A 27,175-nucleotide genomic window follows, 5' to 3' on the forward strand; every position below is an offset into this window, starting at 1 on the left:
ATTTTATACATATAATCCGGTGCTAATACAGACAGATAACATAGCATAAAACATCTTTTCCACCAGAAATCGAATTAGAGGTGAACCTACTCCAATCACTAAACTACTATAATCCAACAAACTGTTAGTAGTTTTTTTAATAAGAGACAGTGTGTATATATATTGTTATTACATTTTTAACCCTAAATGTTGATATAATACATATTAAAATATAAGGAATTTTCAAAAATAACATTTTTTCTGACAAAAAACCATACAAAAAGAAAATGATTAAAATAAATTTCATTCAAAATAAATAGAAGTTATACATTTATTCTATAGATATATAAACATAAATAAATTTTTAAATAAATTTTTTTTTTTGGAAAAAGCTTTTTTGATTTTCTTTCAATTTTTTATCTTTTCAATTTTTATTTCAAATCCAAAATTCCTTTTTAATATTTTAAAATTTATTTATTTTAAATTTTATCTTAAATTTTAATCCTAAACTCAACCCCCCAAATTTAATCCCCTAAATCTAAACGCTAAGTATATATTATTTAATAGTATGTGTATAAGGCTTTTACCTCTTTAATAAAAAATTATTTTAATCATTTTGTTCTTTGTGACTATTTTGTGATAAAAAAAAGTTCATGCTATGCAAAAGCCTTTTTCTAAAACATATGTTAGTTTCATAAAAATTAAGATTGTTTATTCGGTTTTAGTTTTAATAGAAATGCCCAAGCACCAAAAAAAAATGTATCACAAAATAAATTTCAAATATCAAACCGATCAAAATACATTCTTCTTGAATGAATATCTTTTGGTCATTTTTGTAGTTAAAAAGAAATAATAACTGGATTTTGTTTGAAGATTTACCCTAGTTTTAATACACTGGGTTTACTTTCTATTTTGAGCCTAATTTATTTTCAATTAATTGACTGAAAAATCGATCAGAATTTTTTTTTTAAACCAAATATATAGTGTTTTTCTTTTTGGTTCAAAATTTATATTACAGAATTCATCATATGCAGAAAACAAACGATTTATACGGACGAACAAGATGGAGCACGTCATATCACACGCGCCTGTCGAGTGAAAAAAACGTACGAAGTTATAACTAAACGTAGATTCCTTCCCCTCGTAAGATTTTTCAAATTTGAAAAAAACAAACGACTATTCAGACCCCACACCACCACCACTCTCAACTTTCTCGGGGGGAAAGAAATCTCTCGCCACCAATAAAAATTCAAATTAGTAGCTGAAGCGCACCACCATTCTCACGCTGCACATATTCTTCTCCCAAGGTCCCGCAACGAACGATTCGATCGAAAGCGAGCCATGAGTTGTCTCTTTCGTTGCTTCCGCGCCAGAGCCGAGCGATCTACCATCGACGACTCCGTCTCTCAACCTCCCGGCCTCAACTCCAACGTAATCCACCTCTCGCTTCCTTTCGCTTTCTCAGTGTCGAATTAGCCGTTACAATTCTGAATCGATTGTAAAAATGTTCATTGTTAGGTCTACTTGACCTGGATTTTGATAACTTCTTTTTTTTTTAAATGGTGGTTCAGAGAAGCGGCCATGACTCGACGAATCGTTTATCAGCTTTATTTCTCTCTCAAGGTGTTAAAAAAAAACTCATTTGTCTCTCTCTCTCTAATACCTTAATGGTTTGAAAGAAGGTCTTACTTACTTGTTTCTTTCTTCTCTTAGAGAAAGCAGATTCATCGCCTTGTCATCATCACAGTCAAGGATCTGGTTTGCATATTCACAAAGATCTCCAGTATGAGGTATCTTTCATATCAAACTCAAAACCCTGAGAATCGTGTGATTCCAATCACTCTTAGCTTCCATCTATGTGTTGTCAATTACCACTTTCCGATTCTACTAGGATTCTTGGAGTTAAAGCTTTTGGTATTCATTACATTATTACGTTTGCTTGACTCACTTCGTTTGCTTCCTTTTGTGATACTTGAGCTCAAGCTCTGGCTTTTGGAATGAAAAAACTGTTTTCTTATCAGTCCAATTTGTTTGCTTGTGTACCTCGGGAATTACAGGCTCAGCTTCTCAAAACTTGCAGCGCAGCAACAGCCACACCGATTGAAATTAGGAAGACATCCGAAGAACTGGAAACTCCTCAACGTGGAAAACAGTTTACATCTTCCCAATTTCATTCCTGGATCTCTGATGCAGTCTTTCACTTGGATGAAGCAAAAACAGATGAACCCTGTGGAGAGTTTTCTGAGCAAACTCCTAGCAGGTGGGAGTGCTACTTTTCTTCTCTTTAAGCAGAGAGTTTAGTTTAAATAGTAAAACTGGCATGACTGCATATGTATATATCCTAACATGGTTTGTGTACACCGAGAAAGAAGTTCTAGAGCTTTCATTGATCTGGATTTACTCTTTTTTTGTTCTTTTGTAATTATCAGTTGCATGACCGATGCCCGAAACAGTGCAAGGATCTCCACTGGGTATAGTGATGCTGGTGAAGAAAGCATTGGTACTGAGTTTAGAGATGGCCTGGTGGATAGATCCAGCAAGGCGCCAGTCACAGATGGAAACATTACAGGAAAGAAGGAACCAGTGAGGTTTGAATGTGACTTTGATCGATCTTACTCTTTTAGTTCTTCCAAGAACAGCATTTCAAAGATACCAGAGAAGGCTGGAAAGACCTCATTGAAGCTATCTGATGAGATTCAAACTCCTGGAACCATGATTCCTGCAAATATGGAATCAGCAGCAAGAGGGAGAGCAAGAACCAGGTCGCAGCGTGTGCATTCACCTTCCAATCTCATTGCAAACGCCTCCATATGCAATCTCCCTGAAGATTCAGATGAAATCCAAGAACACACTAAAGTGCAGGCTTGCAAAGAGAAGAAAGAAACTGAATCTCTCTTATCAGTAACTTGCGAGGGAAAGTTGGAAGAGAGTTCAGAGAAGAGTGAACAAAACATGACGGATGTATCAACCATAACTTATGGGGACAGGCCTATCATTGGAACTGCTGCTGCTCACTGGAACGAGAAAGAGCAGTCTCAAATCTCACCCAAATGGTGGGATGGTAATGGGATACCAAACTCTACAAACAAGTACAAAGAGGTACACTACTGATCTCTTGTTTAATCCCTAAGCTTCTTCACATCTTCCTCTCACTAATGATAACACATGGAGAGTTACTTGTCTTAATGCAGGATCAGAAAGTGAGATGGCACGCAACATCATTCGAGGAGAGATTGGAGAAAGCACTTTCAGAAGAAGGTGGTCACTGTTTCATCCCATCACGGTATATTCTTCTCCTTCTATTAGTAGCATGATTAATATACTCAATTAGAAACAAAAACTATTCTGGACTTTAATGATAGTAGTAAGTATTAACCAATGATATGCATAAACCTGTTGCTGTGCAGAAAACTTGAAGTAATGGAAGATGCGGAAAGGGACACAGCTATGTCACAGCTGCATCATCCAGCGCAATCCACATCAATCGTTTCCTTCTGATCATTGAGTATTGTTGAGACAATATTGGCTTTCGTACAGAATGGTTATCATGAGTTCATGACTCATGAGCAATATGATACGTAGAAGAATCTATATAGCAAACTATACACGACGGTTCATGGTTTCATAAAAACTTTATATTGCAAGTCCTGAATCTATTTTAGATTTTTTTTTATAATATTCATTATCTAGTGATTCTGTCTACTATACTTTATTCTGATTCTGTTCGGAGGGAAGTTTTGGGACGGAGATATCAACACATTATTTTTTTTTATTTCTTATCAACACATTATTTAACCATGGACATTTAGGTATTTGATTCAGTGATTGATTTTTTTGGATTTAAGATATATTCTTTTCAATTTCAAAAAGATGCATATTTTACATTAAAAAAAATATTTCAAAAAGGTACATTTTTGTATTTTTAATACATTCTTTTGTAAACTAATAATGAAAAAAATTATAAACTTCAAAAATACTGCATACATGATAAAAATGTGAAAATAGGCATAATATATTGCATGTACTCTTGTGATTTTATTCTACACGACAAATCTTAGTGAATCTCATTAGGGTCCATCTTTTACTATTCAGATCCTGAAATGGAGCAAAGGAGAGGCTCCATCCAGTCCTTTAGCCAAGTAATGCCTCGCCATTTCTGTCGTGGTGGTGTCTCTATACTTTGGAGGGTTTTGTGTAGAAACAAGCTCTTTAATGGGGCCATATACTTGCTCATTTGGTATGGTGTGCATAAAGAAAGATGCGATCGAAATACGCGGTTCTTCGCCTCTGTTCGCCAAAACCCTATGCTCCACACTAACAAACTTATCGTTGCTTATAAGCTGCAAGAAAAGCATCACACATGCATAAAAATGGGATTTGTCAGAATATGGATTAATGTTTAGAAAAACTAATCAAGAATGAAGTTAATATATCTTTGCCTGTAAGAGATCTCCTAGGTTAACGATGAGAGCTTTGGGATTAGGAAGAACATCGATCCAGTATCCATCATGGAGAACTTGAAGTCCTCCAATGTGGTCTTGAAGAAGAATGGTGATGAAAGATATATCAGTGTGTGAACTTATGCCAAAGGTTCGGTCAGGCTCAGGACAGGGCGGGTAGTAATGAGAGAGCAATGACAAGCTCTTTGCGCAGTCCAGTTCTTTGAGGTGGCTAGTTTCTAAACCAAGTGCTTCTGATAAAAGCTCAAAGATTAGTTCTCCTAACTTCATCATTTGCTTTGAGTACTCCAAAAAGATCTTCCTGAAATATTAATCACCTCATACACTTCATCATTACTTATATAAGTTATATAATTAATTCTGATAGAATTAGAAATGAAAATTTCAAAGGATAAAAATATATCTGATCCAAATTACTCAAAATATTTTGGGATAACATCTTGTTGCCTCTTTTGTATAAACTAGTACCAAATTCATGTAATATATTTTCCTAAGACATTCGTTGTCATCTTTTTAAAAAAAGAAAATTCCTAACGAATTTTTTAAAATTTTTTTTTTGTTTTTTAACTGGACAGTTTCGCACTGTGGCATAATTGTAGCAACTTGGGTTAAATTGAAATAGTACTTTCTCAATTATAAGCTATACTAGATGTATGCATTGGAGTATTGGACCAATAGGAGTTGTTAGTACGTACCGACAAATATTTGGTAATTCCTCAGCTTTAGGAACATCGGGAGCCATAACCGTGGTCAAAGTATCTCTCCAGTTTGCAGCTTGAGAGCTATAGAGATCAAAATTAGTGTTATACTTAACCTTCTTGGTGATGTCTCTACTATAAAACCCTCTCTTCACTTCAGTGTCTTGCTCATGAAACCCACGAGTCCCATCTTTCATCTTCTCCATAACATCAAGCGGAATCCCATGGTTTATCACCTGGAAGAACCCGAACTTCTCAGCAGCGTCTCTCACTTTCGCAACCACACTCTCTCGTGTAACCGCGGACTCCAACATGCCGCCTCCAAGATCAATCGTTGGAATCACCACCACCGTCGAGGAGGGTTTGGGAGGGTTTGGTACGGTGACATGTGGCGGGTGATGGAAAATGCGAGGGATCTGTGTGATTCCGGCGTCTACTAGACCCTTGACGCCGATTTTCATCTCGTCGAATGCTTTCACCTCACTGGAACGGTCGTATGTTCCCGCCATTTTGTCTATCTTATTGTTATTATTTTTTGAAAAACAAAGCAAGAAACTGTAGAAAGAGATAGAGAGTTATGTATTTCTTGTTGTATCAGACCTCTATGACACTCTCCGTATATATAACAACATAAATATATTTGGTGTGTGAACAGAAACAAAGAAGTATTTGGTGTGTGAACAAAAGTTGAAATAATTACACTTTGCTTGCTCAACTTTTTGGTTGATGTTTACATCGTAGTCGTTGCCCATGTGAATCACTTATGTGATACATCGTCCTTGAATTCAGCTAGTGTTGGTCCTAAAAAATCTGGTACCTTCTACTAAAGAAAACAAAAGTAGAGGGTTCCTCGTCGTCTATACAATTATTGCACTATGTTAATGTTAATTCTCTCTTTTTTCTTTTTACTACATTATTATTATTTCTAGAATAATTGATAGGTATATAAAGATCATCATCAAATTTTCAATACCGCATATTATTGTATCTTTGTAATTTTTTAAATATTAATAAATGGCCTTGTGTAAAATGCTCATCACACGTTGTTCGGGACCAGTCTTGAAGTTCCAGTGCGTGTTTTAATGTTGTAGCTTTCAAAGCTTTGTATGTCTCTCATGATATCACATATTCATTAGTTCGTTATGGTATGAACTATCAAGGGTCGTGGTCTCACGTTTTTTGTGTTAAGAAGTTCGTATATATACTTCAACTCTAAATTTATGTCCTTGTATTATCTGGTAGCCGTCCTCCACCGTCCAACTTCGATACCATTTTGACCGTGAAGTTAATGACTATGTTGTGCAAATGGGAGCCTCTCGCTACATTTTATTCCTCCTCTATATACTCTTAGACCAACCGCAACGGTGGACTCGTGGTTAGAGTCCTTAGGATTAATAAAGTAATTTTTTTTGTTTTTTGAATAGCTAAGGATTCTAATAGAAAAAAGTGTGTGCAATGGTGGCATTCAGTTAAGAGTTCTTATGAATATATAGGAGTAATAGACAGTAGTAGTGTTGATGATACAAAAGAAAACATGAGTTGTAGTACTAAACCTTCAAGAGCTTTCTTGATGTCGAGAAAGATCAACACATTAACATCTCTTCTCATGCCTTGCCAAGCCAGTTTTGCAGCTTCTTCTTCTTCTTTTCTACGAAATCAGCGAGAGCTTGTTTGCATTGCAGACGAGCTACATAGTGTTTTGCAGACAAAGTAAGAACCGAGGAAGCATGTAATAATCACTATATGTGTCCAAAACCAATAAATCCAATGTCCTGAAGTGTCGCCATCTGTTTATCCCAGCTGATACACCAATGTCCTGAAGTGTCGCCATCTGTTTATATATTTCCTCTAGCTAAGAACTCAACCTGTTAACACAGAGAGAGAGGCAGAAAGACTCTGTTAAAGGTTTAAGCTTGATATGAAAGAAGATTGTCAAAGCTTGACCAATTCGAAAGGCCAAGCCTTTGGAACAAACCTCACAACACTAATCTCCAAAACAGTTTGAATCTTATACAGAAACATAAAGGAACTTGAGACAACTCAGAGCATGAAAAAGGTTGCTTTTTTGGTAAGAGAACTGATAAGAGAAGTAGATTCACGATCATAATATCTCGAAGAGGGGCAAGTTTTACGATCATAATTATCAGTTTTGACTCAATTGAAACCAAGCACAAAATCATGATCTCCGACGAGAAACTATGACTCTAGATTAATCGATTACCTGGTCGCAATTCGAGGGCAGAATCGAGAGAGTGATGAAGAAGAAGGAAGCAAACCGAATTGAATCTTCGCATGATTCGATTCGAAGCAGAGAGAGAGGAGAGGTTTTTGGTTTCGAAGCAGAGAGAGTTGGAAGACGAAGAAGACGGAAGACGACACAAACGAAACACAAAACTGTTCCCATCCATTCAAATTTTGCCACGTAGCTTAAGGATCAGGTCCTTAAACCTCTTATTTACGGATCAATCCTTAGGTTTATTAAGCAAAAAAATATTATTTTATCCTTTTTACATATGATGCAGCGCTAAGGATTTGGCTTGTTCCCCTGTTGCGGACGCTCTTAGGCTCTTAGCATGTTAGATGTTACTCTAAGGCCTGGAAAATAACCTATAGTATTGTTCGTTTTTATAGGCTTTTTGCCAAAACTATAATTCTAGAAGGATGTCTAAGAACATCATGATCTTTATTTTATAGGCTTTTTGCCAAAATTATTATAGTTTTATATTGTTTATACGATTATATAAAATAAAGATTATGATGTTCTTTTGATTAAAACATATGGTTTATAGTTTCAGAACAAATATGATTTATAAGGTTTTATATGACTATAAAACAAAGAACAATGAGTTTGTAAAGTAAGCTTTGAAAGGTCTTATAACGAAATTTTAAATCAAACAGCTTATTTAATTAGTTAATTTATAAGGTTTATATGGTTTGGAAGGTCTAGACAAGAATTACAGAATTTAGAAAAAATTATATAATCATATAAAATCTAATAAATGTGAATATAGATGTAATCTCTATAATAATATTTGATAATTTAGTTTCTTTACGCGTTTCTTGTGATTTTAATGATGGTTAATTACTATCAATATTGTTAATAAAGCAAACATATTTCAATTGTTATTATTAAATTATTTATTTAATTTTCTTTTCTCTGTATATTTTTCAAACGATTTTATAATAAAAACATTTGTAAATACTTATATGAGCACACGAAATTCACAAGTTGTAATTAAACTTGCAGCACCTCGTAGAACATGTTTTTTTTCTGTTTTCTTTTTCTTCTTTGACTAGACAATATTTTCTCATTTAACTTGTAACATAATTGAGCTACAGTCCACTTTAATCTCCTCATCTTGTAAATCTGTGCAGACATTATCATCTGTGATTTCATGGTAAAACATTAGAGATTCACTCATAATCTCGTCTTTAAAATATTATACAATCTCACGTTCGACAAATGATCTAGAAACAATCAAAATACTACCGACAAAACAGATATGTATGTTATACACGCAACAATTTCTTGCATGACTATATGACCATATGAGAGATGGAATCATCATAGCTACCTGTCCAAGCTTCTCGGTCGTATCAATTGGAAGTCCTGGCCGATGCAGGTGTATTTGTTTCAGCATGCTACATACTGATCTGAAATAGCCTAGAAGACTTTAGATACGCAAGTCCAAAAGCTTTGATCAGATCTTGAATTGATGCAACACAGAGTTCCCATCAAGTCCTCTGGCCATGTAATGCCTCGTGTACTCAGTGACGGTAGTGTCTCTATACTTGGGAGGATTTTGTTCAGATAAAAGCTCTCTCATCGGTCCATATACTCGAAAGCTTGGTAAAGGGTGCACAAAGAAAGACGCTACCGAAATGCGTGGCTCGTAACCTCTGTTAGCCAAAACTCTATGCTCCACACTCACAAACTTGTCATTCGTTATAAGCTGTAAACAAAAAAAAATCACAAAAATGAGTATGAATTAATGGTTTGATATATTCATGTCACTATAATAAACTTACCTGTAACAAATCTCCGAGGTTGATGAGAAGAGCTCCAGGAACAGGAGGAACATCGACCCAACGTCCATCTTGAAGAACTTGAAGCCCACCGATGTGGTCTTGAAGAAGAATAGTGAGAAAAGATCTGTCTGAATGCTGACTTGTGCCAAACGTTAGGTCAGGCTCAGGACAAGGCGGGTAGTAATGAGAGAGCATCAACAAACCCTTTGTGCAATCCATTTCTTTCAAATGGTTAGGGTTCAGCCCTAAAGCTTCTGATAAAAGCTCAAAGATTAGCTCCCCTAATCCCATCACTCGCTTTGAATACTCCAACATGATTTCCCTAAAACATCCAGACCACTAAAACTTACAAAACCCGATTTTATGATTCTTATGACTCGACCCGATTTTGGTTTGGTTTCTTTTTCATTTTTCCATATGTTAGTTTATAAAAGTTAGTTTATAAAAGTAACTAACTTATTAGAAACATATCTACAGTCCTTCAGTTTTTTTGGTATTTCGGTTTATAAAAGTTAACTACCATTTTAGCTTTTTGGGTTTTAAGTATTTTGCTTCCTAAAAATAGCAACCATATATATTAAAACAGTGTCTACCTAATTCTTACCCACAAATCTCTGGCAAGTCCTCTGTTCTTGGAACATCAGGATACATGAAACAGCTTAAAGTATCTCTCCAGTTGGCAGATGGAGAGGTATAGAGATCGAAGTTACTGTTATAAGTAACCTTATTGGTGTTACCCCTGCTATAAAACTTCTTCCTCACGTCTGAGTCTTGTTCATGAAACCCACAAACCCTATCTCTCATCTCCTCCGTAACATCAACTGGAACCCCATGGTTTATCGCCTGGAAGAACCCGTATCTCTCCACCGCTTCCTTGACCTTCGAGATCACGCTCTCTCGCGTCACCGTGGAGTCGAACACGCCACCTCCGAGATCGATCGTTGGGATGGTCATCGTTGAGGAGGGAAGCGGTGGGGTTGGAGCCGTTGAAGTGAGATGAGGGTGGTGGAAGATAAGGGGGATCTCTGAGATTCCGGCGTCGACGAGACCCTTCACTCCGAGTTTTGTTTCGTCGAAGGCTTTTACCTCACTAGCTCGATCGTACTTTGCTTCCATCTTTTTCCCTTTCTTTTTTTCTTCTTTGTGTTTGTTCAGAAACAGAACGAAGAGACAAAACTTTTGAAGAGAGAAAAGACAAGAAGATCGAAAAGCGGTGCTTATGGTTTATATGAGAATTGTTGTCGCTGTCGGAAAATGATAAGAGTTGGAGCTTTTCGACTTTTCAAACATTTAAAAAAAAAAGATAAAGTGGAGATGCGGGGTATCGATCCCCGTACCTCTCGCATGCTAAGCGAGCGCTCTACCATCTGAGCTACATCCCCATAACGTTAGCTAGAGTGTAATATAGAATTACAGCTCATCAGTGTAAAATACGAATGTCGTTCGTTAAGAGTAATTAAACATTTTGAAAGTGTGACTAAAATGAGTGGGATGATGACTAAAGTTTTTTTTTTTTTGCTTTTCCTTTAATGATGACAAAGGGACAAGTATAAGAAATTAAAAAAGATCAACCGAATCTCTCGGATGCTTTTGGGTCTTGAATGAAAAATGGTGACGAGACCGATTCAAAGTTCAAACGATTTGCAAAGCATCTTCAATTTTTTTTAGAAAAAAATTACTAGTTCATAAAAAATGGTAAGGCACTCAATTTTTTATCTGTGATATTTTCTGGTGTGGTTGAATATTTTTTTTCATGAAAACTAATTTAGTTTTTTGGGTGTTGCTGAAATGTTAAGAATAAATCAAGACTAAAATAAAATTTAACACCTACGTAACTGGTCAAGTCAGTCATTACTCATTACACACCTACCATAGAGAGAATTGAGGCATGTGGTTCAATAAGCGGTTGGGCTCATTCACTCACGTTTTATTTTGGTTCTCCACCTACTTACCTTGTTGAACCACCACCTATCAATTATCATTGTTTTCTTCTCCTTGTTTTTTTCTTTTCTTTTCTCTTTCTTCTCCCTGTCTTGCTCCTTTATTTGTTTTCTTTTAATTAAAAAAATTAATTAAGTATACAACTACTTTACCTTTTTTTTTATTAGTCGAGTGTTTTAGGTTACAAACTAGTGGATGATTGATATTTTGATAAGTGAAAAGAAATGCATTAGATAAAATCAAAATCAAAATCAATAGGTGGTGTAGGTAGATTTCTTATGGGTTTTCTACGTGTGTCGTGATTCTATTGGTTGATACCTCAATAGTTAAATTATTATCATTATATTCTATTATTTTCGTTTAAAGAGAAAAAAAGGTAAGATAAAATATCTGAGGGAACGAAACGCCACATGTCACAAATAAATGATCGCTCTCTATCTGCCAAGCCTCGGCTCCTCGCTATAAAGAAGGCGTCTCATCATCACAGTCTCAATATCACTTACTAACAAGCTCAACTGTGTTTGTGTGTGTTTTGTAATAGAAAAGAAAGGAAAGATGGTGCTAAAGGTGTACGGACCTCACTTTGCTTCGCCCAAGCGTGCTCTGGTAACGCTTATCGAGAAGGGCGTTCCCTTCGAGACCATCCCCGTCGATCTCATGAAAGGAGAGCACAAGCAGCCTGCTTATCTCGCCTTACAGGTTAGTTACCCTTCTTGTCCCCGATCTCCTCTCGATACTCTTTTTTTTTTCAAGATTCTCATGATTCTTCTTTGTGTCTTCCTATGCAGCCTTTCGGTACCGTTCCAGCTGTTGTCGATGGTGACTACAAGATCTTCGGTACGTTCTTACATTCTTGGTTGCTTAAACACATGATCTGAGATTCTGGATACAGTTTAGGCTTATTAGAAGTTTGATCTTAGATAAGAGATGTGTACAAAACAAGATGTTACTCTTTGGCTCTTGTTCTGGACTTGTATGTATATGTACTGAGAGATGTTTTGTTTTATTACAGAGTCACGTGCCGTGATGAGGTACGTAGCTGAGAAGTACAGGTCACAAGGACCTGACCTTTTGGGCAAAACCGTTGAAGACAGAGGTCAAGTTGAGCAATGGCTCGACGTTGAGGCCACCACTTTCCACCCACCCCTCCTTAACCTCACACTCCACATCATGTTCGCATCAGTCATGGGATTCCCATCTGACGAGAAGCTGATCAAGGAGAGCGAGGAGAAGCTCGCTGCTGTGCTCGATGTCTACGAGGCACAGCTCTCCAAGAGCAAGTACTTGGCTGGTGACTTCGTCAGCTTGGCTGATTTGGCTCACCTCCCTTTCACTGATTACTTGGTTGGACCCATCGGTAAGGCTTACATGATCAAAGACAGGAAGCACGTGAGCGCGTGGTGGGATGATATTAGCAGCCGTCCTGCCTGGAAGGAGACTATTGAGAAGTACTCATTCCCTGCTTAAAGATGATTATGATGATCATCATTGTTCTTGTTCTTGTTTTTGAGTTTCTAAGCAATGTTTGTGTTTTTTAATAAAGAGTGGAACTGTATGCCTCCTCTTATCTTATGTATGTCACCTCTGTCTCTTCTGTTTCATATTGTAACTTGTGTGATTGAGTTGAGGTTTGAATCTAGAGGAACTTAATAATCCATCTTTTGCTTAGCACATTCCAACTACATTTTGATTATTCTCACCATTCATGCAGGAAAGAAAATGCAATGTGCACACAAACATCACATCATTCAAACAATTAAAAGTTTAAACACACATCTCTTTGTTCTTCCCAAGTCATTACCAAAGAGGTTGCTGATAGATAAACAACCTCTTACATCATACCCCAATCTTGGTTGCTTAAACACATGATCTGAGATTCTTGATTCAGTTTAGGCTTATTAGACGTTTGACCTCAGATGAGAGATGTGTACAACAAGATGTTACTCTCTGGCTCTTGTTCTGGACTTGTATTTATGTATTGAGAGATGTTATTTGCTTAGCACATTCCAACCACATTTTGATTTATTGTCACCATTCATGCAAGAAAGAAAATGCAATGTGCACACAAACATAACATCATTCAACAATTAAAAGTTTAAACACACATCTCTTTGTTCTTCCCAAGTCATTACCAAGTCAGAAAGAAACTCAAGAGGTTGCTGATAGATAAGACAAAGTGTTTAGAGGCACAAGCAAAGCCAAATAGCAACTCTTTTTGGTTTGTTAGAATGATTTAAGTCTCCAGACATTACCAACACATCAAAGAGTATATGAAAAATGTACCAAGGTCTCTACTACCATTTATTCATCAAGGCTGATGGTGAAAAGACTCGGGAGGCAGATCATTGCGTGGAACAACGTTAGATTCAGGAGTTACTACTGTGATATCCAAGCTGTTACCTCTGTCTCGTTCAGTCTCTGCAGATATTTCTCTTACATCAGAAACTCTCGCCTCCGTTGTTGCCTGAATATCATTCCATTCGTTTTCTCCAACCGGAGCCTGAGGAGCGTGAGCGTTTACTACCTGATCTTCACTCATATGGACTACATTCTCTCCCGGCAAAGAGGATGTTCTCGAAACGCTCAAACATGCTTTGTCCACATCCTTCTCTGTTTCTTTTGTCATCGGAAGAGACGTTTCGCCGTTTGTAGATTCAGTCTTCTCCTCAAACACTTGCTCCGTCTCTAGTTGCTGCCTGTTCATTCAAATGATTATGACACTTTATCATAACAGTGAGTTTCCTTGAGAGAGAGAGAGATTCAGATATGCTTAACCTTTGAAGCTGGGTTTGTAACATATTCACATATGCTAAAAGCTCTTGCTTCTCCGTCCAAGCAGCCGCCTCTCTCTGAGAAGCTTCCTTCGCTTTTGCTTCACCACTTGCTTCTGCGACTCTTGCTTTCTCTTCAGCTCTCACAACAGCTCCTTCGAGTATGACAACACGCTCTCTTGCTTTTCCAAGCTCAGACCGCCACAGATGTGCCTCTTTGAGAGCAGAGTCTCTTTCCTTAACCAATTGATCTTTTTCCCTACTCAGATTAGAAGTCTTCTCTTCCAGTTCCTTGAGCTACATTGGGATATACAACAATCAATAAATAACAACGAAGATGAATATATATATACATCTGTACATGACAAGGCCTCGTTACCTTGGATATAGCTGCTTCTTGCTGTCTCTCTGAGTTTTTAGATAAGCGCTCAAGTTCCACACAGACAATTCTCCTTTGTTCATCCATTGTATGAGCTGCAGATGCCGCCGCTACAGCTGCTTCAGCCGTCTCTGATAGCTTATCTGCTAACTCTTTTATCGTTGCGTCACGAGAACGAAGTTCTCGCGCCAAGTTCTGTAGTTCTTCATCTTTCACACGCAGGGTTTCCTGCAACATGTAAGTAGCTCAATAAAGCTAACCTAGACAGAGAACGAAATCTAACTCTTTAATGTCACATAGAGTTTCTTGTAAGATGTCTCTATGCTATATGCAGTGAAAGAGAGATGCAAAAACAGCCAACCTTCATTATAGTCAAATCATCTAGCGGTCCGTCCATCGGTTTATTGGCCGTAATTTTCAAAGCATTCCTCAGAGAGACCTGCATTGCAGCTTGGATCTCTTTGGAACATTCCAGTGCCGTTGAATTGGCAGCGGCAACAACGGTTGCAACCGTACCGAGTGTTGAAGAACCACTTCCGCTTAGAGAATCAACAGCCTCCTTGTGCGCCTTGAGAACTAGCTGTGTCGCACTGAAAATATTCCCAAGGGCCAAACAAAGGATAAAGCGTGGTGGCATCTCTAAGAGATTGGTAAGCTATAAAATAAAAAAAGAGAGAAAGATCAAGAACATACTGTAAGGTAGTAACCCAAGCTTTAGCTGCACCAGGAGTCTCTGCACACAAAAAGTAATCTTTCTTCTGTGGGGTACTAATATCTAAATCACGTTGAAGAAAAAACTCAACTTTACAATCAATCACTCATCTCCTTTCAGACAAAAGACAGAACTGTAAATAACTTTCCCAACATTATACTAGTAACAAGGATACAGATACAGCAACCATTATATTTCGGAAGCCCCCTGAAACACAAAAGAAAATAGAACATAAATAATGCTGATTATTCAGAACAAAAAAAAAAGAGAATGTTAGAATGCATACTGGAAGTTGACAGGAGAGACAGTGATTGTGCTATTTTCATCAAACAGAATCGTTCCCTTGATAGCTGGCTCGTTGCGTCTTGTCCTAAAGTCATGTAAACACATCAGAACTTGAGTGATCTCAGCTAGCTTACATAAGGCAAATCGATATCACTCACTTGTACTCCATTTTCCCTGTGGTTGGATCGAGTATCACCCATCGTTCGTTCCATTTCCTCAGCTAAAATTCATACATCAAAACAGAAACACACAAAAAAGCAAGGCCTTGTCAGAAGAAAGAACAATTTGATACAACAAGCGAGAGTCCACACAAAAGGAAGTGACTTTCGAACAGTCCACTCAAATTGAAGAGAACCCATCAACAAAGAATTGAGAAATTAACATTAAAGAGCTTACAGTTTCGGACCGCTTGTAAAGCGGTCCCTGTAGCAAGTTCCGACCGGAGCCAGTTGCTAGCTGTCGCTTGATCCTTTCCAAGCTGTTGTCCGTAGCATCAACGGGTCTCTGCTCAAAATTAACGATGGAATTAGAGAAACAACCAAAAGAATTAGCCGAGATCGAGAAAGTGAAGAAAAGGGGACCGGAGATGAGCCGTTTGAAGCCATGTTGATTTGGGATCGGAGGAGAGGCTCTTTGAAGGATGAGAAGTGAGAATGATGGTTGGATCGGTGAATCGAGAGGGTTTTTGAGATAAAGAGAAAGACGGATGGAATTTCTAGAAAATTGCTGTTAGGTTTGGTTTCGCGGAATTGCAGTTGAATCTGTCTTCTTCACTCTCATCCCCCAACGCGATCAAATTTAGATTAACCGGCCGGTACGTAAGTGGACCAGCTTTCACGTCAGACAACCGGTTCTTCTTTTTTTTATTTTGGGTTATTAATCTGACGTTATGTGTATGTATTAATTTGTTTTCAATAATTCTGTAATATTTTTTTTGTAATTTGCAGTTAAAAAAAAATCTATAAGGTAAGGTGTTCACATACCATTTTTAACAACTATTAGACCATCATCAACCCCGGTTTTTTAACTGGGATTCCTAAATTCGGATAAGAACGATTTTTAGATTTTCTTAGATTTTAATTAAGAAAAGCTAAGAACTGTCTTTTAAACGAGAGATATAAAAAAAATTTCTTAGCAAAAAATATAAAAAAATAATTAAAAAAATATCAAAATATAAAATAAAAACTCCGGCTAAGAGATTAATCATGTCACCAGATTTTTTCTAGTTAAGTATGGGATTATTTTGACTGATCAAATAATAGTAAATGAAACTTCTTTATAAAAATTTCAAATCCGGAGAAAGAACAAGTTTTAACCGCAATTTTATGTTTTTAAATTACCACTAGACCCATCATGACTTAACTAATTTTTGGTTGAGAAGATCACATCAAATGGAGACTGGAGTAGGAGTACCAACAACCATTAATGATGTGATTACCTTTCATGTATTTAGGAGTACCAACCCTATGAAATTTATGTAGAAGAGAAAAGATGAAGAAACTGTATGACCATTGTTAGATCTAACATGTAAAGGTGTTTGAAACGTTAGAAAATGAGAAGATCTCATGTTAGTTTATGTTGATAAGGTGTCTTGAAATGAAAGCACTCTTTATTCATCTATTATATTAGTAAAAAAGTGCTTTGAACAAAGGCTGATTCAAAGTGAGCAATTGCACTTGGTTGGAATTGTATTGGTGCTACTGCTACGCCATTAGCTTTGCAGTCACTTTCGTACCATGCATGATGCAATACCAGAGTTTACTCAATATAACTCAGAGTGGGCCCTCAATTAGTCCATGAATTTAAATATTTTGACCCATTTGCAAACATATAGAATATATATTCGTACGTATTTGATTGTTTTAGTTTCTGCTTGTTTTGGGTTATATACATTCGTGTATAAATATTCTTCCTTCTTTGAAAAAAAAAATTAATACTAAACTTTGTATGTGTATGCAAAACTTCAAAATAGTCTCTAATCTCTGAAGGGAATTTTCAAAAAATACCAAACCGAAAGAAAAATAACAAAGTGAATATTTATATCCCTATATGTGTATATTCTATCATGCATCGTATCCATAACCGAAAGAAGAAAACATAAACTAGTAACGATTTTATTATTCAGGCAACGAAGATTACAACTCAAACACAGAGACATTACATCATTAAACTTTATTCCCATAGTTTTTCTTCTTACTTCATTTCAAACTACCACGGTTTACAACTCGCACACACACACATATAAGTGTGTATATATAGACGCAACCATGCATAGTGGTGAATACATTATATAGTCTTAGTGACCGGGCTGTGTCTGAACAGCTTCCCCGGCATAAGAACAGCACCTTACGCACCCACGGTAATTTCTGTAGCAGCAACCGTAGCGGCAATAACCACCTCTTCCTCCACGACCTCCGTTGTATCCCCCATGTCCTCCTCCGTTGTATCCCCCATTGTATCCCCCGTTTCCTCCTCCGTTGTAGCCTCCATGGCCGCCTTGTCCCCCATTATACTGATCAGGTTGCACAGTTTGCTCACTCTCCGACTTCACAGTGCCTGACAACAAGACAATTGTTTCGAAATATGTTTAGCATGTGCAAATGTGCATTTGTCTCCCGGATTCCATAATTATTTTTCGCTTTATAACTTAAGGATGTCTCGTTACAAAATTACAACATTACATATTATGTTCGATATATATTTTTCATAAAAAAGCATCTAAATCGTTTGAATTGGTCCCCATTCGTATAAGAAGAATTAAACATCATATACCTAAGTGGCTAAGTGTGTTTTGACTAAGGGTGCAACTAGCCTTACAAACATTTTGGTCATTATTTACACTACAAGAACTAGACTGGTGATATATATTATTTACATACCCGACTGGCTTTCAGATGCTGCGACCACTTCTGAGACGACGAGAAGGAGTGCAAAGAGACCCAACAGAAACAAAGCCTTGGAAGCCATTGTATTCAATTGCTTATGTTATAACACTCTTTTTAATGAAAACAAGTGATGAATAAAATGTTACACTGAATGGCCTCTATTTATAGCAGACGAGGGTGAGAGAATGAGCAATGAGCATCCGTAGTTCACTAACAACAAGGGAATATTTTATCACAATAGAAGCTGGTGAAATTTATCACAATAAGGAAATTTATGGTTGGCTGTTGGATTTCATTGTAAATCAACTTGATTTTGAACTCCATAAATGGCAACCCATACTAGTCTTTTAGATATTTTATGTCAACGTCTTAGACAAAGCACATTCACTCAGATGAAATATATAAAATTCCATCATTTGATTACATTATTGCTAGATGTGACATAGATATCCGTGCGGTTTTGCTACTTAAGAGTACCTCCATCGCAGAGTTGTTAGGGGAATTCTTTTTTTTTTTTTTTTTGTTCACGTTAGGGGAATTCTAATAATAAAAAAAAAATCAAAAACAAAAGAAAATAGGAAAGAAAACAAGAAGAGTTCTTATTTAAAAGTATATGACAACCGTATTTAAACTCTTAATACCACTTGTCAACATATAAATAGCTCTCGTATTTAATTTACATTTATAGTTAACTAATTAAGCAAAATTAATTAAAATAACAATATTTTTTTTATAAAAACCTCTCTTTCAGAGTCCAACCGATGAGGTTGCTCTAATATTTTTTCTATTTTATTTAATCAATGATAAAAGAGTAGTTAAACTTTTCATGAAAATTTACTGAAAATGATACTATATTTAAGAGTAACCACAATTACTTGTTACTCCTTAATTGATCAGTACTCGACTCATAAAATCGGATACTTGATTTGGTTTGACTGAATTGATTATCAAGTAATCTACTAATTTAAAACTCAATAATCAGAATTAAAGATATATATCAATAGATAGATTATATATTACTAGGATCAGCGTAGACAGGATATATTTTACTTATGATCTAGATTATTATATTCTGTATGATTTTATGGTTTGTATTTTTGGTTTGCATTTGTAAGAGATGTGGTGATAATTATTTTTGTCTTTTAAAAAGTTTTAGGTGAAGAAGAATTATATGTGATAAGATATATTTTGCTTGTTTGCAATAATTATTTATTTATAAAAGAGTTGTGGTATTGGTATGTTGTGAGGCTTCAAATGATCTTCATATTTTTTTCTTTTATAAAAATTTGATTCCATATTTGGTGCGTTATTTATGGTTTGTAATATTTAGGTTCAGAAGGATTGGATTGTGGATAATTTATTTATGTATGTTATAAGAGTTTATACCTTTTATGTTAAAATGATAATCTTTTGGTATTTTTTGGAGTGGAATTGGTGATTATTTAAAGTAGCATTTCTTATTAAAAGTAGAATATTATATTGAAATGAGAAGAAAGTAGTAATGCAAAACTAATCAAAATAATAAAACACTGAAATTAGAAAGTATGAAAACTGAATAGTGACCGATGAGTGTGAACACTTGTTAGTCACCATAAAACCAACATCAAGAATTTCTCTATTTGTTTATAGTAACAACAATCACTATATCGATTTTTGAGATTGTTGAGATAACATTTTATTGGAAGTATTTTAAAGATTATATTAGTTCCATAACACTTATTTTTCAATGTAGAGACGTCGCATAAAGAATGTTTGATCTATCTCAGGATTTGTCAGCTCCATACATGTCAGTTTACTATTCATGATGATCTATAAATTTTATGCATTCCTCCTGTTCTCATGTGCATAGCAAAATTAATTCCTCATGTTCTCATGTGCATAGCAAAATTATGGCATAAAGATAGTTACCTTTACCACTGTTGTTGTGATTATTAATGAAGTTATGTTCTATTTTTATTATGTCAGTATATATATTTTAATATGTTTGTTTTATTCTAAGTTATCTTATATATTTCATTTCTGCTACTCTTTGTTTGTTTTCAGGTTGTTTTACATTATGTCTTTTGTTGGACTATGCAAGGTCTATATACATTTAATTTATATCAGTATTAAAATTGTGGTTGAGGTTTATATTTTAGTATTTTTGGACTATGCAAGGTCTATATACATTTAATTTATATCAGTATTAAAATTGTGGTTGAGGTTTATATTTTAGTATTTTTTTTTTTAAAAAAAATCACATTTAGTTCAATAAAATAACGAATAAAGATAGAAACAAAAAAAGAAATATATTCCATTCTTAAAATTTTCATATACTATTTTAAATATATAGATAATTTTGTAAAATAACAGTGTATATATATTGGGGGGAAAAGGAAGGTATCGTTGAAAGAGAACATAAAAAGGGGTCGAACGCACATGTTAGAACGTTGAACAAAACTATTAGAGCACCCGCAATAGTGTTACCCATTGAAGTTTTTAGAAAAAAGTTTTTTTTTGATTTTTTAATTATTATTTTTTTTCTTTTTCAAATTTTTTTAAAAAAGAAAAAAAAATATCAACCAATCGCAGACCGCCATGTTTCGTGGAAACCGTAAATAGTGCAAAGATTCATTAAGAACGAATTCTTATTTAAGAATTTTAAAGATTGAACCTTAATTTTTGGTAAGATCCACTGATTATTTAATTATTATTTTCCTAAATATTTTTTCTTTTAAGTAACTCCATTGCGGATACTCTTACATTCATATACCCATATCGATCTAGTAAATATTTCTACCACCATTCGATCAACAAGTACACACGTTCACGTAGGATCTTGAAAGATGTTTTTGGTAGTCACGTTTGATTACATAGATAAGAACTAATTGAACCAACGAGCATGTGATCCATCCGGTGATCAAGTGGGCTAGACGATAAGTCATATAGATCAAGGTTTTAAAAACCGAGCTTCATTAACTACAAAAATTGTCGTGGATCTGTCTTGACTAGCATAGCATAGATCTACGTTCTAAAATAGCAAAAATATCTGATATTTATATATTTCAAATCTATGTTTTTTAAAATACTTATATAAAACTAAAGGGTGTCTTTCTTTTTGATGATGGTTTAGGTTAAACAAACTATTTTGTCAATCTGCACAATAAAAAAACTATTTTGTCAAATTTTATTTGGAAGTCACAAAATATTTGGGGAAAGAAAAAAGGTTATTGTAAAAAAAAAGGAAAGACAGATATATTTGAAAAAAAGAGAGGGAAAGACCGACCTATGGCCCAAACCAAACCAGAAGAATAAGACGACTATAAGTACCTTCCTCTTCATTCTCTAAAATCCCCTAATCTGAAAAGATATCGCAAAGCGGCAGCCTAAGGAGTTATAACAACATCTCTCGATGGACACGTACGCTAGCCAGGGATCCACCGTCGAGGTAATCTTCTTCTCATCGTGAATTCTTCTAACTCGGATCTCTTTTCACTATTAAAGGTTTGTTATAATTCGGAAACTAAGAAAAATATATCTGATTACATATGTTGTATTTTAGAAACGTCCGTTAGAACGTGTGGGTGATTTGCAACGCTTCTTGGAGTCGGTGAATTTCCAAAGATCCAGGTAATTGATTGATGCTTTATTTATTTTGTAAGAATATATTTGTATGTGTTGATAATTTTTTTTTTCTTTTGTATCTCCTGCGAATTAGGGTTAGGATGTCTGTTGAAGGATTCAACCACAACCGACCTGAGGATGAAATCGAGAGTGAACTGATCAATCACTTCAAATCATGTGGCAATCTCACTAGAGTTGAAGTTCCCACAGACCCTGTGTTCGAGAGGTTTGTGTCTTAATAATATATTATTTTGTTTTGTGAGCTAAAAGAAAATAAAATAAATGTTCTTCTTCGTTGCAGTCGTGCTTTTGTTAATTTTCTTGGACATAAAGCAAAAGAGAAAGCGTTGCAACTTGATGGAAGTTCTATCGGTGATTGGAAAGCTCGTGTTAAGTATGCACCCGAGGAAGAAGAAGAGGAATACCAGGTGGCAGTACGTTATGAAAGGTCTCTGTATACTGACCTAGCCAATGACAAAAGATTGTAAGTTGATTCTCTCTTTTTAATTTGTTTTCATTCTGTAAAAAATGTTTGTTTGTTTGTGTTGTTGATAATATGCCACAAAATTATTGCAGTTTTTTTGGCGTTGCCGTTTGGGGTTATGACACTTCCCTTCCTGTAGATGTCATCGAGAGCAAGTTGAGAGCACATTTCTCTTCTTGTGGAGTGATAACACATGTTTACGTTTGTCCTCCCGACAAGTCTACCAATATCTATTTTTCCGAATTACAAGGTGAAGCTAGTGCCCTGGATCTTGATGGAAGTCAATTGGACGGATTCAAAATAACTACCGTGCGCGTAGCCACAGCCACGGCCAGAACTAACCCTATCCTTGCCCCCGGTGAATTAAAGATGGTTGGCTATAGTGTCCCAGGTACATCAAATGTTTTTCTTGCTACTTTATTTTCAAGGTTAACTAAATCTTCTCATGAATTCGTCTTTACTGTTTATGCAGCTCATTATATTGAGTTTGCCAAGGAGATCACTAAGAAGCTCAAAGATTACATGACTGAGTGGAGGGCCAAGGCTAGGAGGGAGAAGGTCAGGGCCCTTATTAGGAAGCAGGAAGTTCAGGGCGAGGGTCAGGGCTCGTAATAAGGAGATCACCACGGCCATGATCAGGATGGAGAGGGAGAAGGCAGTCCTTTTGAGATGGAGAGGATGTTCATCTAATAGATTTCTCTCTCAAGGTTATTAATTAGAAGCTCTTTGGTGTTTATCAATCCTGTGATAATACAATGCTACCTTCTTTATCAGCCGTTTGTTTTGTGTGTGTGTTGTGGATGATAAGCTAAACTTATTTATCTTAGTTTTATTAGCCGATTTGCTTTGGTAGACAGAAAACATAATACAATAGTTGGAGTATAGAAAAAGTACGTCCAAGTGTAAAATTTTCTAAATATTGCTTTGGAAGTCGCTTTTTCTCATTGTCTCGGGTCCAACTGCACTAAATGGTCCTTAGTCCACAAAGGCTGATTTTTTGAAAAAAAAAACGTTTAGCTATCTCAAACATGGTTCTTATTTAATTATATCCCTGATGTTAAATTAATTTGTGAACCAGAAAATAAAGAAACGATCTTAGTGTTATTCTGAAATTGAAATTCAAAGAGACATTATCTCGAATGACCTATTAAATAATGGTACATCAAAAATTGAAATGAATTTCAAGTAAAATATAAAAAGATACGTCAATTTACTTATAACCAATAAATGTTAGATTACAAATTCGTCTTTTTGTTAAAATAAAGATTATAAAATAATCTAACATAATACTATTCCTCTATACTAAGTATATTGTGAGTATAACCTTTCTCAAAAAGAGAACTTTTTTTTAAAGAGTACATATACAACATTCCAAATTAAGTTTAATTGAGGTTTTCTTGACAATATAGAAAACCTAAAAAAATATTATGGCTCCGATTGGGGCCAGTATTGTGAAGGTTTTGTATAATCTTATGCGGTCAATTTTTATCAATCAGTTTAAAAAACTTTTTTTTAATGATTTTGAAGTTGTCAAAACGATTTTTTTCTGTTTTCTACTGTTTTTAATAGCCTAGTTTAGATAGTTTTAAAACAAAATTTTGATTTTATTTATTGATAACTATAAGTAAAACATTTATAGTGAAATATTGAAAATAATATTACAGTTTTATAAATTTTTATTATCAATTATATATTTGTAAATATGTAAAGTAATACTTACAATTTTAACAGTCAACGAATTGACCTATTAAATAGTGGTACATCAAAACTGAAATGAATTTCTAAGTAAAATATAAAAAGATACGTCAATTTACTTATTACTAATATACTCCCTCTGTTTCATTATAAGTGTCATTTTAGACTTGTGCACACGGATTAAGAAAGCATTTAATTTTGCATATTTTCAATATAAAAACATCATTACCGATACAATTCAACCAATAGAAAAATAGAATGGAGAATAAAGTTAATAAATTTTGCATTGAAACTCTAAACGACACTTATTTTGCAACGAAAAAAATTCTCTAAAACGACACTTAATATGAAACGGAGGGAGTAGATGTTAGATTACAAATTTTCGTCTTTTTGTTAAAATTCATTATAAAATAATCTAACATAATACTAAGTATATTGTGAGTATAACCTTTTACCAAAAAAAAAATTAACAGTCAAAAATCTTAACCAACCAACCGTTTAAAATAACAATCTAAAACGAAAATCCATATTAATTAGAAGCTATATGATTTTTTAAAAAAATTAAACTCGTTGTTCCATGTCTAAAAATCAATGTTTTCGATCAAGAACAAATGATTTATAGTTTAACTGGATTCTTTGAAAACTAGTATTTATTGTAATATAAACAAAAAGAGTTTATGGTATTGTACAAGGTTAAAACTTAAAAACATGAGTTTGTAAAAAGGAAAAGGAAATTGATTTGGTCTCATTTTAAAGACAAACTAACATATCTCTATTTCGAGCTCCGGATCTCATCGGAGTTCCCAGCAATCTCATAGATTTCGAGAGAAGAAGGATCATCAACCTCTCCCAATGGTCTTGTGGTGATTTAAAGATATGAACTTCATTATTGTTAGGGCAGAATGCAACCACTACAAGCAAAAACAAAAGGAAACAAACGGTCACAGGATGTTAAACCATATACAAGACATTGTGATCATGTGTTCAAGAAACCTCATCAAGAAACTTCTAAGATATATTCAAATAGCAAAAGTCATTACCCATTAGTCTTCTATCATATTCCCAAAGACCAAATCGGCAAAAGAAACAAAGAGGTAGAAAACTTACTTGAGTGATCAGGATTCCAAGCATGGCAAGTGATTGACTCTGCGAACCGGTGAGCATCCACCATTGCCATGATCATGTTCGTACAATCAACAAACCTCGTCCACTTAATAATCAGGCTCTCTATAGATGCTTTATCTACCCAAAACGCAGCACATTTACTCAGATTGAAATATATAAAAATCCATCATTTGATTACATTATTGCTAGATGTGACATAGATATCCGCGGTTTGCTACTTATATTTTCTCTATTTTATATAATCAATGATGAAAGAGGAGCTAAACTTTTCATGAAAATTTACACTATAACGGTATAAATCAATACTATTAATTCAGGAACCCTTTTATGAAATTACCCCTACTCTCCCTTGGCATATTACTTTTTGTGCCATCAGATTTGCCTTGAAAATTAGAAATCATTAAGGGCAGTATAGGAATGAAATGTTGATCACCTAAACTACCTAAACTCTCGCCATTCACTTGTGTTTATATCTCTCAATTATATAATAACCATTTAACAGGTTATTCTAGACTACTAATATACTGTAATTTTAATATACTGCAAGACAATAAGTTTTTGACATTACAAATACGACTGATAACATTTATATTCAGGAGAAAATTACAATTCATATATAAGTTTTTCTACTTACATCATTGTTCTACACCATGTATCACTGATGGTTCTAATCGTGTTCTGCATTTTCCATTTTAAATATAAATCATATTTTGACATTACAAATACGACTGATAACATTTATATTCATGAGAAAATTACAATCCATATATAAGTTTTTCTATTTACATCATTGTTCTACGCCAAGTATCACTGATGGTTCTATTAGTGACCTACATTTTCCATTTTGAATATAAATCATATTTGGGATCAACACTATAACATAAACCCTAAATAACGTAGTCAACCTTTAGCAATTCCCATTAACCAATCATAAAATAATTTATTTCTTTAATATAAATTCACATTCCAGCATCTAATATCTATTTTCACTATATATCTTTAACAAAATATCCCTATATCGACTCAAGAACTTAAACTAGATTTGTAGCAGCTATAAACAATCAGATACGTATCAAGATATTCTCAACTAGAACATGGTTCGTTGTAAGGTTCTATTTGAACTATCAAATTAAGTTTGTTTACAAAATCAGTTATTAATATTATTGATTATACAAAGAAAAATACAAATATGATTAAAAACACAAATATAAATATGAAATTTTAAAAAAACTATAAAATAGAAAATATACCCGCTCTTTTAAGGCCTATCTATATCGAATTCTTATCATACTAATCTCAGTTTCGAATTTTGTATATTTTTTGCAACTATATTTATAGGTTCAAAGATGTCAAAGAAAAATTAAATATATCCTAGAGAAAAAATATAAAACAAAAATTATATCAGTCCTTTTAAGGGTGGATCATAAATTTGGTTTCATTGTTTGAAAAAAATCGATTTGCGGATGCGGGTTATGAATATTTTATTCGGGGTGGGTGCGGGATAGTAGATTTTGGATTGCGGGTACCGCCTACCCGAAAAGTATTTAAAAAATAAAAATAAAAATAAAAGTAAACACTTTTTAAAAAACATGGTAATTAAAAAAAATTTAAATTTTAAAAACATATTTTTATTATAAATATATATTTTATGTGTTTTATAATAATTAAATAAAATAATTATTTTAAAACAATTTATAACCCGTGGATAACATCAAAATTAAATGGGGCGGGTGCCGGTACAAATTATTTGTTTGCGGATTGTGCGGATCATATTTTTGACCAAAACAAAATTGAAATCCGCGGGTTGACGGGTTCGACCAGCAACCCAGCCCTAACCGAACGTATACCGGATCAATTTTTAAATAGCTATTATTTAATAAAATATATTTTGATTAAGATTTATAATATTACAAACAAAAATACAAATATAATCACAAATTAAACAAAAATATGAGAACTAAATTAAAATAGAAAAATATACCCGCCCTTTAAAGGGCGGGTCAGAATCTAGTCAATACTATTAATTCTTCAACATGTCCAATTGATATGGGTTAGGTCCAATTTAAAAAAAAATCAAACATATATCAATATTATTAATTTAGCAAACATTGTTATTGTTCAGTTTTTTA

The 27,175-nt window shown here is 34.5% G+C and overlaps 7 protein-coding genes and 1 non-coding gene across 9 annotated transcripts; 3 read left to right on the forward strand and 5 right to left on the reverse strand.

The window, feature by feature from the left end:
* The first annotated feature begins 1,130 nt into the window (after positions 1-1,130).
* Positions 1,131-3,674, forward strand: LOC108851503 (protein JASON). 2 transcript variants are annotated; one of them, XM_018624942.2, is made up of 7 exons: positions 1,131-1,410; positions 1,551-1,602; positions 1,702-1,769; positions 2,037-2,239; positions 2,409-3,078; positions 3,171-3,262; positions 3,387-3,674. In XM_018624942.2, the coding sequence occupies exons 1-7, from the start codon at positions 1,321-1,323 to the stop codon at positions 3,475-3,477; spliced, it is 1,266 nt and encodes a 421-aa protein (XP_018480444.2). In that variant the 5' UTR covers positions 1,131-1,320; the 3' UTR covers positions 3,478-3,674. The 2 variants fall into 2 exon arrangements, with proteins under 2 accessions (XP_018480444.2, XP_018480443.2); XM_018624941.2 differs by having other exon boundaries at positions 1,132-1,410; positions 1,693-1,769.
* A 165-nt stretch (positions 3,675-3,839) lies between these two features.
* LOC108852128 (probable 2-oxoacid dependent dioxygenase) lies at positions 3,840-5,845 on the reverse strand. The gene is made up of 3 exons (XM_018625627.2): positions 5,135-5,845; positions 4,419-4,740; positions 3,840-4,319 (listed from the first exon to the last, which is right to left on the reverse strand). The coding sequence occupies exons 1-3, from the start codon at positions 5,644-5,646 to the stop codon at positions 4,068-4,070; spliced, it is 1,086 nt and encodes a 361-aa protein (XP_018481129.1). The 5' UTR covers positions 5,647-5,845; the 3' UTR covers positions 3,840-4,067.
* Positions 5,846-8,494: 2,649 nt separating this feature from the next.
* LOC108849056 (probable 2-oxoacid dependent dioxygenase) lies at positions 8,495-10,375 on the reverse strand. The gene is made up of 3 exons (XM_018622555.2): positions 9,771-10,375; positions 9,167-9,488; positions 8,495-9,090 (listed from the first exon to the last, which is right to left on the reverse strand). The coding sequence occupies exons 1-3, from the start codon at positions 10,280-10,282 to the stop codon at positions 8,839-8,841; spliced, it is 1,086 nt and encodes a 361-aa protein (XP_018478057.1). The 5' UTR covers positions 10,283-10,375; the 3' UTR covers positions 8,495-8,838.
* A 100-nt stretch (positions 10,376-10,475) lies between these two features.
* TRNAA-AGC (transfer RNA alanine (anticodon AGC)) lies at positions 10,476-10,548 on the reverse strand. Its single transcript has one exon. It is a non-coding gene; the product is annotated as a tRNA-Ala (tRNA).
* Positions 10,549-11,544: 996 nt separating this feature from the next.
* LOC108854529 (glutathione S-transferase F9) lies at positions 11,545-12,642 on the forward strand. Its single transcript, XM_018628119.2, has 3 exons — positions 11,545-11,806; positions 11,896-11,944; positions 12,120-12,642. The coding sequence occupies exons 1-3, from the start codon at positions 11,663-11,665 to the stop codon at positions 12,572-12,574; spliced, it is 648 nt and encodes a 215-aa protein (XP_018483621.1). The 5' UTR covers positions 11,545-11,662; the 3' UTR covers positions 12,575-12,642.
* A 524-nt stretch (positions 12,643-13,166) lies between these two features.
* On the reverse strand, positions 13,167-16,030 carry LOC108854528 (uncharacterized). The gene is made up of 10 exons (XM_018628118.2): positions 15,836-16,030; positions 15,651-15,758; positions 15,413-15,474; positions 15,256-15,339; positions 15,145-15,176; positions 14,951-15,032; positions 14,619-14,847; positions 14,258-14,485; positions 13,883-14,175; positions 13,167-13,803 (listed from the first exon to the last, which is right to left on the reverse strand). The coding sequence occupies exons 1-10, from the start codon at positions 15,857-15,859 to the stop codon at positions 13,416-13,418; spliced, it is 1,530 nt and encodes a 509-aa protein (XP_018483620.1). The 5' UTR covers positions 15,860-16,030; the 3' UTR covers positions 13,167-13,415.
* A 1,316-nt stretch (positions 16,031-17,346) lies between these two features.
* Positions 17,347-18,291, reverse strand: LOC108852706 (glycine-rich protein 3 short isoform-like). Its single transcript, XM_018626201.2, has 2 exons — positions 18,134-18,291; positions 17,347-17,810 (listed from the first exon to the last, which is right to left on the reverse strand). Exons 1-2 carry the CDS (start codon positions 18,219-18,221, stop codon positions 17,551-17,553), a joined length of 348 nt encoding a protein of 115 aa, XP_018481703.1. The 5' UTR covers positions 18,222-18,291; the 3' UTR covers positions 17,347-17,550.
* A 3,130-nt stretch (positions 18,292-21,421) lies between these two features.
* Positions 21,422-23,052, forward strand: LOC108853175 (nucleolin 1). Its single transcript, XM_018626625.2, has 6 exons — positions 21,422-21,566; positions 21,681-21,748; positions 21,837-21,968; positions 22,044-22,226; positions 22,319-22,617; positions 22,699-23,052. Exons 1-6 carry the CDS (start codon positions 21,531-21,533, stop codon positions 22,836-22,838), a joined length of 858 nt encoding a protein of 285 aa, XP_018482127.1. The 5' UTR covers positions 21,422-21,530; the 3' UTR covers positions 22,839-23,052.
* Positions 23,053-27,175: the final 4,123 nt, after the last annotated feature.

This window comes from Raphanus sativus, chromosome 4 (assembly GCF_000801105.2).
Source record: "Raphanus sativus cultivar WK10039 chromosome 4, ASM80110v3, whole genome shotgun sequence".
NCBI lineage: Eukaryota > Viridiplantae > Streptophyta > Magnoliopsida > Brassicales > Brassicaceae > Raphanus > Raphanus sativus.